The sequence below is a fragment of the Patagioenas fasciata genome, chromosome 5, assembly GCF_037038585.1.
Source record: "Patagioenas fasciata isolate bPatFas1 chromosome 5, bPatFas1.hap1, whole genome shotgun sequence".
Taxonomy (NCBI): domain Eukaryota; kingdom Metazoa; phylum Chordata; class Aves; order Columbiformes; family Columbidae; genus Patagioenas; species Patagioenas fasciata.
Genome location: NC_092524.1, coordinates 11781843 through 11797903, shown reverse-complemented (window position 1 = coordinate 11797903; position 16061 = coordinate 11781843). Strand labels below are relative to the sequence as shown.

At 42.6% G+C, this 16061-nt stretch overlaps 1 protein-coding gene across 7 annotated transcripts in view; it reads right to left on the bottom strand.

The window, feature by feature from the left end:
* DENND5A (DENN domain containing 5A) overlaps positions 1-16061 on the bottom strand; it is a 73081-nt gene extending 57020 nt beyond the window's left edge. For 2 of the 7 annotated variants that reach the window (XM_071808912.1, XM_071808913.1), the window contains exon 1: positions 15806-16060. In XM_071808912.1, the coding sequence (XP_071665013.1) occupies positions 15806-15914 (109 nt within the window). In that variant the 5' untranslated portion in view covers positions 15915-16060. Of the gene's footprint in view, positions 1-15805 lie in introns of all 7 variants that reach the window. The other 5 variants (XM_071808914.1, XM_065838310.2, XM_065838312.2 and 2 more) reach the window with 3 other exon arrangements.

Genomic DNA, 16061 nt, shown 5'->3' with positions numbered 1-16061 from the left:
TTCGTATAAAGTGATTAGAGTGCTGCAATTCTAAAAATCATGCAAGACTAAGAACTGTACAGGAACTTCTTCCTGCATACCAGACAGAAGTTTTTAAGCAGCTGTTTCAGCAAGCCAGAAGCAGCTATCCTAGTCACGAGAAAAAGCATCCAATGAGAAAACTAAATGGTTGCACAACCCTGATTTTGAAGAATCATTAATACTGCCATTTTTGTTTGTTCATTGAGTGCACTGATCTGCTCAAAATAATTACAGAACAAAGATACCCAGAAAGCTCTACTGATTCTGATTGTTTATTGCTTTCACTCTGCCAAGTGGCTTCTTTCTTTAAATTCTTGTCATACAGCCTGTTATTAACTCAATTCATTTGGTCTTTGTGTACATTCATTGTATACACTACATCTTCAAATAAAAAAAAATATTAGATAACATGCAATCCAAGCATTATATTTTACACATAAGGACACTCTTACAGGAACCTTTTAACGTACAGAGGCTGTATATGCAATGCCTGCTGCCACTAAAATTAATGTCTTAATGAAGTAAATATAAAATGGCTTCAACATGAGACATATTGCTGTAATTAGACAAATGAATTAGAACAATGAGAATCTGTACCAGCAACAGAAACTATGAGCCATACACTCAGGGTAGCTTTCCTGTACTATGCAGCAAGCTGGAGAAACTGAACTTAGGATTCAGAAGACACCATAGAACCCTATAGCCGTACCCTTTACCTCCACACTTTCTGCGTCACAGTTCAAAGAATCTTGCAATGGTGGGAGTCCTGGGAGCCTGAGCTGATCGTGAGAGCCAAAGAGCAGAGGTTTTCCCAAGTGTGGGTTGCAAGTCAGAAGTCAGTCAACAAGGGGATGTGAACAGTGCGTGAATTAGACACACTATCCAGAGAACAGCCTAGTTCTATCCTGCTTTCAATTAAATATATAATAAAGCACAAAGCCATACTTAGGTGAAAATGGACACTGCAAGACATTGTGAAAACAACCTCTCTCATTCTTGGATTCTGGGTGAAAACAGAGTAACTGCAATAATGTGCCTGTCAAAGGGCCTAACATGTAAGAAAACAAGTCTGAATTGTTTCCAAAGATAAAAGAATTACAGCAGTCCACAACACATTTAGAATTAAGTTAATCTAAAACCATCAGCTAATATCATAAATAGCAGTCGGATTCCCAGTTCAGTCAGCAATCCTTTTCAGTACACACAATAAAGCTATAGGTGCTAAGGTAAATATTTATGTTTACCAAACAAAATTATTCAAGTGCTAAAATTCATGGCCCAAGTCTAAATGAAAATATTTTGGCTGGCAAAGCAGATCGCGTGCACACTTCTGGAATCCACATGTAGAAAGAACGAAAGTATGAAGCAAATGAGAGCAATTTAGGTGGAGGGGATTACTGTGGGGAAGAGGTGGTGTGCACACTGAGACTTGAGGACTTAATTAGTAAAACTGGCAGATGACCAACAGTTTACTTGGTTACATAGTAAAAGCAAAGACAGGTGCTTAAGATGCATGCAAGCATGGAAAGACAGTCAAGACAAGAATCAATATCTTAAAATCAAAGGCAAAAGAGTTCTGTTAAAAATAAGACTTGCCATATTTCCACTTGCCAATGGAAACAGTCAAATACCCTATTTCCAAGTCTTAAGAGCCAAACTGGGATAATCAAACAAGTAATTAAATTATATGGCCTCTACCGTACTCGATGTGAAGTGAGATAGCAACCTGTTGATTCATTCTAGCCCTTAAAAAGTAGACAAGAAACAAAAAGCAATATCCCCAGATCTCACCTTCTGTAGAGCAATATCATTCTAATTTTTCAGAACTCCATTTTCTAATATTACAGAAAAGTCCTTTTAATACATACCTAGAAAGATATTAATATACTAATAATTAGCCAAATTTTAATTTAAAAACAAAAGAGTAATTTTCTCTGATTCCTGCTTTAACAAATATTAAACCATATGTCACTGGGGAAAAAAAAAATCTACAATTAGAAAAGAAATATGTGAAGTTTGGCAGACAGGAAAGAAATTCATTAAACAAGAATTCTTGGAATAAAAACCATAATTCAAGAAAGCTGCAGCTGCCAAATCTGTAAGCAAGCAGTCACTCCAACAATGGACAAATGCCTTCAGATTACAATCTGTTTCCTTCCTTCTGGTTCCTCCTCCTTAAGCAGAACTGCACGTATTTCTCATTAGAGGGGACTCTCTTCCCCAACAAACCTCTTCCTCGGATATACACAAACAAGAATTCTTCCCTTTTATTCCGAAACACGTAATCCCTCTGTCCTGCACTTCTAACCTTTCTTCCCCCTGTTGGCAAGAGCACCAGGCACAGTGCAAGCAAGTGGTGGTTAGATCAGATAATTTGTTACTGGAATGATGAATTTAACAGTTTTTTAAGTGGATCAAGTTATCCATATGAGAAAACCTCCAGGATCACTTTTATTTTACTGCAGCATTGCCATTCAACCAACTGGAATCAGGGGTTTCATTCACTATCACTAGCAGCTGTCATTCCATTGGATTTGCAACACATCTACAACCTATGATTTTCGCATCTGGTACTTTCTCTAAAAGCTTCTCTATGCAAGTTTCTGTTCCACTTTCCCTGACAAAAAAGCTCAAAGGCAAAGGAAATCCAGTGTCTGCCTTTCTAAAACAAAGGTGCAAATGTGCATGATGGACACACTGTCCTCTACTCAGGTGTCTATCTTCAGTGCAGCTGAACAGTGAGTTGGGTGGGGTGCCATCCCTCATCTCTAACAGTTCAAGGACTCTCTTTCGAGGAAGAAAATAACCGGAGTGAGGAAAGGAACTAATTTTTATTTGGCATGTTTGTCATCTAGAGAATCCAAACTTGCTTATAACAATCCCTTATCCCAATCCCATGAGAACACCTTCCTTTCAGTACAGAACATACATTTGAATGTTCCGCAGACAACACAATTCTTCCTACTGCAGTCACTAAAAAGATGAAAAGGACAAAGGGACAAGTTAAGCCTAGTCTGTCAACTGTAAAAGATCCTGTTGTCTTCCTGTTTTCTTGTTTTCCAGAATTCAAAAATTGTAATATGAAGAACCTCATTGTGAACCAAAATAAAACAAACAAGAGTTTATTTCACTAACTGGATATTTAGTCTAAACTAATAATCTTTTGATCATCCATTGCTTCAATAACAACTTCTTCCAAGCCTTTTACGGCAAATGAAAATTTAGGCATTACTAGATTTCCACTCATCATTTAAGTGTCAGCATTCGTCTAGCTGATTACAGAACACACTGCCACACACACTCTGGATTAGTTTCAAATGCTGCAACAATGAATTTAAAGCACCACAGAAAAACAGCTGAGGACATCTGCATTCTGTGATTGTACAGTCAGGAAACCAAAAGCTTTTGTTTTCAATTTTCTGGTACCATTTCAAGGGAGGCGGGAAGAGGTGGGGCAGGGAAGTGGCAGAAGAAACCATTAAGAATCTAAGACAGCTTTCTAAAAAACAAACAAGAAAACCTCCCAAAATGGTCTCAGCTTGCATCTCTAAAATCATCCTAAACTTTTTTTTTTACTACTTTTCATGTAACACAGGAAGGCAGATGGACACAATGTATTTCAAACAAGACCACCTGACACAAATTTTCAAGGAAATCACAGTATCACAGTATGTTTGGGATTGGAAGGGACCTCGAAAGATCATCTAGTCCAATTCCCCTGCTGGAGCAGGAACACCTAGGTGAGGTCGCACAGGAAGGTGTCCAAGCGGGTTTTGAATGTCTCCAGGGAAGGAGACTCCACAACCCCCCTGGGCAGCCTGTTCCAGTGTCTGTCACCCTCACTGAGAAGAAGTTTTTTCTCAAATTTAAGTGGAACCTCTTGTGTTCCAGCTTGATCCCATTACTCCTTGTCCTATCATTGTTTGCCACTGAGAAGAGCCTGGCTCCATTCTCATGGCACTCACCCTCTATATATTTATAAACATTAATAAGGTCACCCCTCAATCTCCTCCAAACTAAAGAGCCCCAGCTCCCTCAGCATTTCTTCAGAAGGGAGGTGCTCCACTCCCTTGATCATCTTTGTTGCCCTACGTTGGACCCTCCCCAGCAGTTCCCTGTCCCTCTTGAACTGAGGGGCCCAGAACTGGACACAATATTCCAGATGGGGTCTCACCAGGGCGGACTAGAGGGGAAGGAGGACCTCTCTCGATCTACTGACCACCTCCCTTCTAATACACCCCAGGATGCCATTGGCCTTCCTGGCCACAAGGGCCCAGTGCTGGCTCATGGTCATCCTGTTGTCCACCAGGACCCCCAGGTCCCTTTCCCCTACACTGCTCTCTAATATGTAATTTCCCAACCTATACTGGAACCTGGGGTTGTTGCTGCCCAGATGCAGGACTCTACACTTGCCCTTGTTAAATTTCATCAGGTTATTCCCCACCCAACTCTCCAGCCTGTCCAGGTCCCGCTGGATGGCAGCACAGCCTTCTGGCGTGTCAGCCTCTCCTCCCAGCTTAGTGTCATCAGCAAACTTGCTGATAGTACACTCAATTCCCTCGTCCAAATCGTTAATGAATATATTGAATAATATTGGCTCCAGTATTGACCCCTGAGGCACTCCACTAGATACTGGTCTCCAACTGGACTCCGCACCATTGACCACCACTCTCTGGCTTCTCTCTTTAAGCCAGTTTGCAACCCACCTCACTACTCTATTGTCTAGACCACACCTCCTCAATTTAGCGGTGAGGATGCTGTGAGAGACTGTGTCAAAGGCTTTACTGAAGTCAAGGTAGACCACATCCACCGCTCTGCCATCATCCATCCACCTTGTTACATTCTCATAAAAGGCTATGAGGTTGGTCAAGCATGACCTACCCTTGGTAAAGCCATGCTGACTGCCTCTAATGACCCTCTTATCCCTGATATGCCTTGAGATGACACCAAGGATAAGCTGTTCCATTACTTTCCCAGGGACAGAGGTGAGGCTGACCAGTCTATAATTACCCAGGTCCTCCTTCTTGCCCTTTTTGAAGACTGGAGTGACATTTGCTTTCCTCCAGTTCTCGGGCACCTCTCCCATTTTCCAACACTTGGTAAAAATAATGGCGAGTGGTCTAGCAACGACTTCAGCCAGCTTCCGTAGCACCCGCGGATGCATCCCATCTGGACCCACGGATTTATGGATGTCCAGACTATTTAATTGCTCCCTAACCCAGTCCTCATCAACTAAAGCAAACTCCTCCATTGACCTGGCTTCATCCAGGGTCTCAGGGGTACAGGGCTCCCCAGGACAGCCTCCAGCGGAGTAGACAGAGACAAAGAAGACATTCAGTAATTCTGCCTTCTCTGTGTCTTCCGCCACCAGGGCGCCCACCTCGTTCATCAGTGGGCCTACATTGCCTCTGGTATTAGTTTTATCTGCTATGTATTTGAAAATGTTCTTTTTGCTGTCCTTGACCCCTCTCACCAGCTGTAATTCTAAGGAGGCCTTGGTTATCCTAGCTGCCTTCCTACATCCTCTAACAGCAGCCTTATATTCCTCCCAAGTGGCCAGTCCCTGCTTCCATGACCTGTAAACTCTCCTCTTCTGCTTGAGCATACCCAACAGACCCCTATTCAACCACACAGGCCTCCTGGCTCCCTTCCTCGACTTCCAACGTGTGGGGATGCTCTGATCCTGAGCATGGAAGAAGCAATCTCTGAATGTGATCCAGCTCTCTTGGGCCCCTTTTCCTTCAAGCAGTCTTGCCCTTGGGATTTCCCCCAGCAATTGCTTGAAAAGGCCGAAATTAGCCCTGCTAAAGTCCAGGGTTGCAATTCTACTTGCTATTCTGTTCCTGCCACACGAGAAGCTGAACTCCACCATCTCGTGGTCACTCCAACCCAGGGAGCCCTCAACCTTTACTGCTTCGACCAGACCCTCTTTGTTAGTGAGGATGAGATCCAGCAGTGTACCTCTCCTGGTCGGCTCCTCCACCACCTGCATGAGGAAGTTATCATCAATGCACTGGAGGAACCTTCTAAAAAACAGAATTGTATTACTAAAGTACTTTTCTGCTTTCACCACAGGGAAAAAACAACCACCACCACCCACACCAACAAAACAAACAAAAAACCCACCACAAATATTTAGGTCTGTTTCCAACTAAACACCAGAAGCAGCACTCAAAATTACAATGGGAGTAATCTGGGGGTGGGGGAGGGGAGGGCAACATTTCCATTACACAATAGATCTGAAAGACATGCAACAGAAGACACTAAGAAAGGAAAAGGGCGGCTTAACATTGGAATAGATCACAATTCTTTTACATGTACTAGAAATATGAAACAGAACTGAAGACAACCATATTTTAAGTCTATTTAATATTGAAATCAGCTGTCTTCCTGGTGCCCCTCTAAGACTGGCAGACCCAGCGAGACAGCTTCAGGAAAGCCTGAGCAGACAGAAGCACAGACAACCTCACGCCACCCTCCTGAGCCACCATGGATCTCCTTTAACAGTGACATGTCTCATCCAGCTAAATGTCCCTATTTTTGCGCTCCCATTGCCTTCCAGCTCTGAGGACTGATGGAAATATCAGCATAAGGACCAAATGTTACTGAAGCACCTGTCCATCTCAGCATATGAGTACTGTGCAGTATGTTTCACTTTGTTACCCGACCTTTGAAAACAGTGGTTTGCAGTAAATCTGCATTAATAAGTACTGCCCACCCCCCAAAAAATGCCCTGTATCAAAGCCATCAAGAGGCTTGACAGGTTTTTATTCTCTTTTTCAAAACTAGAAAACTAATCAGATGTGCTGACAGCTTGGTCAACAGATATGACAAACTCTGAAGTTTATCTTAGCTCTGACTGTATCCCTCCTTATCATCTCATGAACCACTACTCTCGAACTTTGTTTCTTTTACATGTACCATATCAAGCTTACCTTTCTTCTTCATAAGGCATGGTTCATATTTGGTAAAAAAAAAAGTTTTCAATATGAAAATCAGATTAGAACAAGAGCTCACTCTAGTACTTTTATTCAGGCCTGAAAACACAACTCACAAGTCCAAGTTAAGCACTTACAACTGTGTATCACCCCTTTGGTCAAAGATGATGGCTCATGGTTCCGTAGAACAAAGATTATGAGTTAAATCCCTTTCCTGGACAAACTTGAGGAAAACAAAATATTGCTATATACAGTTTAAGCTGTAAAAGACCTTATATGAAAATGCAGGGGAAAAAAAAGACACCCAAATGAAAAAAAGCAAATACACACACACACATACACCCCACCACACGAATATCTCCCAGGGCACACTTTGTCACCCACACATAATAGACTCAGGACTGTTTGTGGAATGAATTATCAAAAGAACACTCAATTCACCTCATCCACTGGATACATTCAGATTCCTTCATTTTCCAAGCTAAGATTAGGCCCTGTTTCTAAGGCTTCACCTCTGACATGGCAGCCATCCTCAAGGCTGCTAACACATGGAAGGGTAGACCTCTGTGTAGGGAAGGTCAGTTCATGGATCCCAAGCACAGTTAAAGGGGAGACATGAATCCTAGGACATCTACTCAATGCTCATTGCCTGCAATGACCTTGCAACATTGAAGTGACCTCCCAGAGCATAAGTAACTTGTGCCCTCTGGATTACAAACCCCGCAGAGATCAGGTCAGTGTTCTGCACAGCTTTCACGCAGATTTTAGCCTAAAAAATATGTTTAATACGGTCCCCAATGGAGCTGTGCTTCAAGGCACCTATGCCAATTTGATCAACGGCTGCACGTTATCAACATCTTTCCTCACACCAAGGCCTGGTGTTCCCTGGAACCTGCTGCACTGAACCACATCCAGTGGGACCAGCTGGTCCTCATGCAAGGAAGGAGGCAACAGTTCAGGACAGGGAAAGGGAGATCACGATAACCTAAATCTCTGCCAGATTCACTCTCAGAAATGAACAAGCTGCTGATAAATAGAAATTTTACCAGCAAAACTTGCAAAATACTTATTTCACATTTCAATCTCCCAGACCACACACATAAAAGAGCCAGAAAGGGACACGAGAGTCTTACGCTGGTTAGAGCTGGCAGTGACCTTGTTAACTTAAGGGACTTAGCCCTCCCCAATACAATTCTGTTCAGTAGGACAGTGCTGGGCTTGGGAAGCAAAATTGGGAAACAACAGCTAGTAAGGGAGCTTGATAAAAGTAGCAAGTTAAGGAGGAGTAAGTAATACATGCAAATAGCAGAGTAGCTCATAAAAATTTATGCCTGTAGAAGACGGAAGTAATGCACAGAGCAGCACATTGCAGCAATCTCAAGATCTGAGCACGCAGTTTTGCAACACTGAGTGCAACCGTAGACAAAAGCAGCAGTAACTGCAATTGCAAAAAGACTTTTCCAAACTCACCTGAAGTCATGCTGAAAGAACAGCTGTTTCTGTAAAATCAAACTTTTTTCATCGCTCAAATACTGAAATGTTGCTATATTTGAAAATGAAAAGGCTCCTCAAGACTGCCATGTTATCTGTCTGCAGATCAGGTATCTGCAAAATGCAATAAAGTTTCTTTCTCAAGATGCTTCAGTATCAATATGTAAATGACTCAGTACAGAGGTATACATTGTACCCAACAGCGGTTGATCATACAACCAGTAAAAATAATAATAATAATAGTCAAAAAGGCGATGCTCTACATTTATACAGTTTGAAACTAAAGGTCTCTTGCCCATCAAACCATAAGCAAAGCAGCATTTTCCTGGAAAGACTAAGAAACAAGCCTTGAGCAGAAGTACTCCAAGTAAATTCTTCATCATTCATCAGTTTGTGCTGGAATGCTTGATAATATCTCTGTGCAATAATATTTTAAGCCTCCCAGGGCTGCAAACTTGACTGTAAACCACAAATCAGAAAGGGTTGTCAAGGAACTCTGAGAGGATAATTACTGCACAACACACATCAGTAAGTAATTGCTTCTGACATTGTCACTTCACGCGTATTATTTCTGCTACATCAGCCCTGCAGGTTAGAGGGAATTCAAAAGATAAGTATGAAAAGTCATTACCAAGAACACTCAAGTAGGACATCACTAAGTCAAAAGGCAGATAAACACAGTTGTAGTGTTTTGTATTATTTGTATAATAACCACAGGATCAATCATTGGAAGATTTAGGAAAAACAAAATTCTTTTGTTATTTGCATATGGCAGTGTTTCCTGTACAATCCATTTAAGATGTGTTTCTTTCTTGCAAAAGAAACTGCAAAGAACACAGTGCAAAAAAACCCAAAGGAACTAAAAGCCAAATCAACCCATCTTCGTACGCCTTGCTTTAATAAGGTAAAATTCCTATGGCTTTTTAAAAAAGGCTTCAAAAGTCAGACTTGTAAACTTTAATTCTTTAGACACTGCTTTAGAAACTTTAGTCTATTCTCAAAGCAAGAACATGTAACTTCTATGCTCCCACACACCTTACCTAAGAGCCTTCCAAATAAGTCAAATTTGTAACTGAATACTGAAAGGTAAAAGAAATAAGAGTTGGGGGAGGGTTTCAAGGGTACGATTCTGTAAAGCACACAGTTCAAGTTTTACCTAAAATACAAATATGATAATCACAAGACTGGCATTATGGAAACATAACCCAATAAACTGTGACTTCAAATGTAGTTCAGTAAAGTACAGCTGCTTCCCCCTTACATCAGCTCTCCCACTCTTTATTCTACAGATCAGCTACCCTAGCACGTCTGCCTCAGTTCCCAAAGAAACAAAAGATCTTTTTGGCACTCAAACATGGCAAACAGTTCCAGCGTCTTGGGAGAAGATAGAGGGGGAAGGGAGGAGTGGAATAAACTATTATCCGGATTAAAATGTTTCACATGTGCCAGTGTAAGCCCTGCCAAAAGTTGTTGCTATCTGCTGCTCATCCACAGTGACCTGTGTGAAAACAGTGTGTGGCCGCAGCCCTGGTGCTCCTGGAGAGGCCCCCCACAGGGTAAACACCTTGGTTCACAATTTCAGAGAAGCGAAGGAACTGAAAAACCTCTCTTTCAGTCCCAGAATGAATCCCCAAGGGGAGAGGCACACCATTAGGGAACTGTGGGAAGCTTGTACCAATAACATCCATGTTATGGACAAAGAGAGGAAGCAGGGGGGGGAGAAGGAAAAAAAAAAGCCTCAAAACCACAGAACACTTCAGCCTTTGGAAAAAATCAAGCAAAGGCTCCCAGCAAGGAAATTCACTTCTGCAGCAAGCATTGGTACTACCACCCTAGCAAAGATAGAGAAATTTAAGCACTATTTACACGAGGAATAAACAGCATTGCAGAAGAGCTTCACTGCAAGAATCACAGCTGCCTCCAACCCCAAATGCGATGTCTTAATTTCAAGATAAAAATGCTCAAAAGAGGAAAATACAAAACGGGCCAAATGCCGGTCTGAAAATTGTATCTGCTTATTTAATTTAAGCTTTCTATTCTTCTTCCTCCTCTTTCCCTTTAGCTACCCCTTACAAATAACTTTGAGGCAAAATAAAAGCCTACAACTATTTAAGCCAGTTGAACCTGGGAACTAGAGCACAGGTGTTGATAGCAGCATTACTAGATGGACTATACCACACAGGAAACTACCACCCTAATTCTAAAATACAAAGCAATTTATTGGTTTATATATGTGACAAATGCCTTCAATCATTTCATCACACCCATATTTTTTAAAAGTTTATATTGATACATAAGGCTGTTAAAATAAACCCTACCAACAGGAAACACATGAAGATAAACTGTTATTTTAAATCTGAAGCCAAGAAAATAGAAAAATACTGACACTTCAATTACAGAGGGATGAGGCAAGACAACTTTTCTATTTTGCTAGTGAGAAGAAACACTTTATCTAGTACCAGTTTGTCAGATTAATTTTGAGAGGAGCCAGGTGAATACTATACACCAGGTATCATCTTCCTTTAGAATTTCACACACCAGCACTAATAAAGTGGCTACTGTGCCAGTATATAGATGCCTGACTCATAATCAGTCGTGTTATGTTACATAATCTATACACACACAGATCTTGCCTCAACATAATTAAAAACAAAACACACACAAAAAAAAGGTCTGAGACACAAAGAGTGATTTAAATGGTATCACATTGTCATATACTAGAGCGAAAGGAGATCTAATCTGGACTTGGAAAAGCCCAAGAAGGGTCTCTACAAGAAGGACATTTCCTGGGCACATGGGCTTCACCTAGCATTCATTTTCATCCTCCTGTAAGGATGAAGGTCATGATCAGACGAACAACTCAAAGCACCATGATAAGGATCTTTGCAAAAGAAATACTAGTCCATCTACTGCATAAATTAACTTTTGGGCCAAACCTTAGAAGACCAGACTCAGACTGGGAAGAAAGGCAGAAAGAAATACAGGTGACAGACTAGTCACTGGCCTGAGCCTTCCAGAGTAAGATTTTTTAAAAAATAATTTTATTAGTAAATCATCAATCTTTTCTTCAAAGATTATAAGCATTTTCTTTATATTTTTTATTTTTTACACTATTTCTCCTTTGTAACACTGTTATTTCTGAAATAACTATTATCATCTTTATGATATGACATTCAAGACTACTAAGGCATGTGTAACAGAAAATATTAGTTCAGAAAATGGTGCCCAGATATTTGATTCTGAGTTCTATATTTTGTAACAGTAACTCCCAGACTACAACTACACATAAGTGTAATGCAACGGCAAGTACACCCTTTGTTTTACAACTCCATAATAAACTCCATTGACAAATTGTTAAAAACTAAAACACCACAGAGGAGGAAAAGAAACCCAAATCTTTAGTGAAAAAGAATGTAGAACAAAAACTCCAATAGTTCCATATAACACAAGCATTTCACTATTATTCAGACAACATTTAACTAACTCAGACAAGGGACTCCCATTCGAAGATGAGATGAGGCATGACTTCATTCTCATTACCTTTCCAGGGCACAGTCATACAACCTAAATTAAGAAATCCTATCATAATGTTGCAGCATTATGATAAGTTATATTACACACAGAAGATTTTTGGTAGTTGACGTATTTCATAATTCCCTGGTGGACATCAAGTTGACCATGAGCCAGCAGTGTGTCCCTGCCCCAAAGAAGGCAAATGGTATCTTGGGCTGCACTAGTCAGAACATCGCCAGTGGGTCGAGAGAGAAGATCCTTCCCACCTGCCCAGCACTGGTGAGGCCACTCCTGGAGCACTGTGCTCACTTCTGCACTCCTTAGTACAAGACAGACATGGACATAGTAGAGAGAGTCCAGCAAATGGTCACAAAGACAATTAAGGGACTTGAGCATCTCTCATATGAGGAAAGGCTGAGAGAGCTAGGACTGTTTAGCCTGCAGAAGAGAAGGCTCTGGGGAGTCTTATCAATGTATATGAACACCTGAAGGGAAGGTGCAAAGAGGACAGAGCCAGACTCTTTTCAGTCATGCCCAGTGACATGACCAGAGGTCATGGGTACAAACTGAAACATAGGAGTTCCATCTGAACATCAGGAAACACTTCTGCACTGTAAGGGTGGCTGAGCACTGCCACAGGTTGCCCAGAGAGGTTACGGTGTCTCCACCCTTGGAGATATTCAGAAATCATCTGGACACTCTCCTAGGTAACTGCCCTTAGCTGGCCCTGCTTCAGCAGGAAGGTTGGACCTGACAACTTTCAGAGGTTCCTTCCAACCTCAGCCGTCCTGTGATTTCCTGTATGAAGGATATGTAACTGTAACAGACTGTTGTAGAGTACTTAAGAGATTTCTGTCATCACTTCTGGTACATCAACACCACCAGGAAATGTGGAAATGAGCCTCAGATCCTCTCTTGTCCAGCCAGTTCAGCAACTGATGGTGAATGAAGTTTAGGCTTCATCCAGTGTTGGTTTTCTTGTTTGTTTGCTTGTTTTGTTCTACTACCGTCTAGTATTCTTTTTCTATCTGCTTTAACAGGTCACGCAGTGGGAACACAATTATCAAAATAAGAAAGGACGCCCAGATAACCTGGTCACTTGAATTTGGAGATTAAAAAGCCCTGGCAATAGAGAACATGCTATCCTTAACCCATGCTAACTACAAAAACATAGTGTTTCTTACTATATTAAAAGAAAGCAAACATATATGTGCATACATGTTATAGTGTGCATTTTCCCTCAGTCAATGTTTTCAGGAAAAAGTGTTACAGCTATGCTATTTAGTAAGCTTCCAATACACAAAGGAAAAACACTATCAGAGATGTCTCTTCAAGCAAAGTAATTAGACCGAGCATCAATTCATGATCTTATGCTTCATTTATAAGTCTGCGGAAAACACCGTGTCATCGATACGAAGGCTGAATACCTAAAACACACGATTTCATCAGCTTGGCGAGAACAAAGTCTGCCGGCAGCATCCCCGGGAGCCCCGGCAGCGCCCGCCGGCTCCCTGCGGCGGTGGGGTAGCGATGACATCATGCCAGGCCGGGCTCCGGCAGCCCTGACGCAGGAAAGCCCTGGAGAGACCGGCCGTGCCGGCCGCACCGCGCGGGGACACGTCCCGCTCCCCAGCCCCGCACCCACCGCGTGACGTGCCAGCCCCTCTCTTCCAACAATGGGCACTTCTGAAGCAAATTGTTTCAACAGTACAAGGATTCAGCATCTATTTTTCAGCACAGAAATAAGAAGGAGGGGGAAGAAAAACAGCGCACAATAACCCTTTCATTCAAACAAGAAAGCCATCCAGGAAGTACAACGTGGTTCAAAGCTTTATCCAAAAGCCACCGAAATCAACAGAGGCCTTTTCCATTTATATCAGCACACACTGGAGGAGGCTATAACCTAAGACACAATTTGAAGGCATTATCAGTCACAGAATCATGCATTTTTAATAACACAACAAACTCAAGAAAAAGCACTGGAATTCCAGCTAGCTCATACACTGTGACGTTACCATAATTTTATCCTCCTCCCCCTCTCTTTTTAAACCCTTTCCTCAAATCATGCAAAAAACAGTCTCCTCTATAAATACTAAAACATATTCCCACTCCCCAAAACCTACACCTTGTGAGAAGCACCATATTATGGCATCATGGTAGAATAGCAGAGTTCAAGATATATTGCGCGCTATAGCTTTGCATACTACAGATGCAGTCCTTGACTGGGAAAGCAAATGCAGACAGAACACGATGCTCCAGCTTTCAGACCTGCACACTCAGACAGAGTATTTTTTAAAAAGGCACTGATGTCTTCCAGTTTCCTATTAGATAGCCAGCTCAAAGTAATACACTGCTGGTTTAAAATTAAATCATGTGAGAAGAGTTATTCATGTTCCTATCAAGATCATGGAGTATTACTGAGCGTGCCCTGTAGCCCTGTACTATGTTACACAAATACAGAGTAAATGAATAACCAAATTAACACCAGACACTGTTTTCAATCTAGAAACTTTGTTCATTTGTGATTTAATCACGAAAAATCTGTAGGACCTCACAAATCCTTCAATTAAATTGTATTGCATTTTATTCTCTTGGATTTCTTAAATTAAACTGATGCTGTAATTTAAAGTGCCATTATAGAGCAGACCTTTATGCTGTATTCACTCTTTATGCCTCCAATTGTAGTCTACAGTTATTTTAACAACAGACAAAAATGAATTATTTTAGAGGAAGGTACTGCTCAGCATGAGGGACAAAAGAGAAATTTTGTTTGAAGTAATTAAAAGAAAATTTTTAAAGTTTCCATCACAGCCAAAGTTTAGGAGAGTTCAATGCAAGAAGCCATTTCTAATAACAGAAATTGTACTCTGCAAGAAACAAGTGTTGGGGGAGGAGTAAATACAGTGGGGGGGTGCGGGAAATAAGAAAAATATCATTGGTCAAGCTCTGAGTTCAAATACATTAAATAACTATTGATGTTAAGTCAGGTTTTTACCACTGCGTTCCTGTATCTTTTGGAACAGTTAAAGATACTAAGCAACAATCTAATTTAACTGAAACCAGTACAGTGAAACTAAAGCAGGAACAAGGTGCTGCTAAAACAAAGAACAGATTTTTAACCTTAGAAACACAGATTTGAAACAGTGTTGTGGGACAGACTGATATGGCCTAGCTGTGTATTTGGTGTGAACATTCTCATCTAAGAGAATCATTACTTCCTAATCCAATTTCTTTTTGGATACTGCTGGAAGAAAATTCTTATCCTATGCTATAATAAAACTGAATACAGAACAAGCCAAAAGTCTTCGCTTTCTCTCCAAAATGGGATTCATTAAGATAACCTGCGTCTTTCAAATGTCCAGGAGCCTGACTCAAAGTTGACAAACGCAACCAAGCTCCAAAAGCAGTGCAGTAGTAGATCGCTGTCAAGACCGAGATGATCTAAAACGCCACCACGGCCACCACAACCCTCGCTTTGAACAGGCCATTTACAAACAACACTTCGTTGGGTTTTTAAGAAGTTGGGTGCACTCCTACAGACACCCGCTTGTGCCCAGCCGAGTGTTCCTGCACGTCAGGCGCTCGGGCAGCTGCTCAGACCCTCGGGCGCAGGGGCCGCTGGCGGGGGCACAAGCGGCGCTGCCCGGGGCGGGGGGCGGCGGAGGCGCCGGCAGCTCCCGACAGCTCCCCGCGCAGTGCCCGAGGCCGCCCGAGACGGCGCCCGGGGCCCGCGGAGCGGGAGGCGGCCAGGCCATCCCCCACCTTCGGAGCTTCCATCCCGCCGCCGCCGCCACCCAGCCGACCGTCAACGGCCGCCGCCCCCTGGCCCCACGGCCACTCACCGGAGAGCTCGTCCGGCTCCAGCCCGGTCTCGGTGTCCAGCCCGCAGATCACGAAGTAATCGGCGAAGCGGCCGGGTGCCGAGGAGCCGCCCCCGCTGCCGCCGCTCATGCTGGAGCCCGAGGGGTGCGCGGGGCTCAGGGGGTGTGGGGCCAGGCGGCGGCGAGCGGCGAGGTTGCGCCAGCTGCGCCAGCTGCGGCGGCCGCCTCCATGATGGAGCGGAGCGGGCAGCGCCGCACGGCATTGTGGGTACAGCCC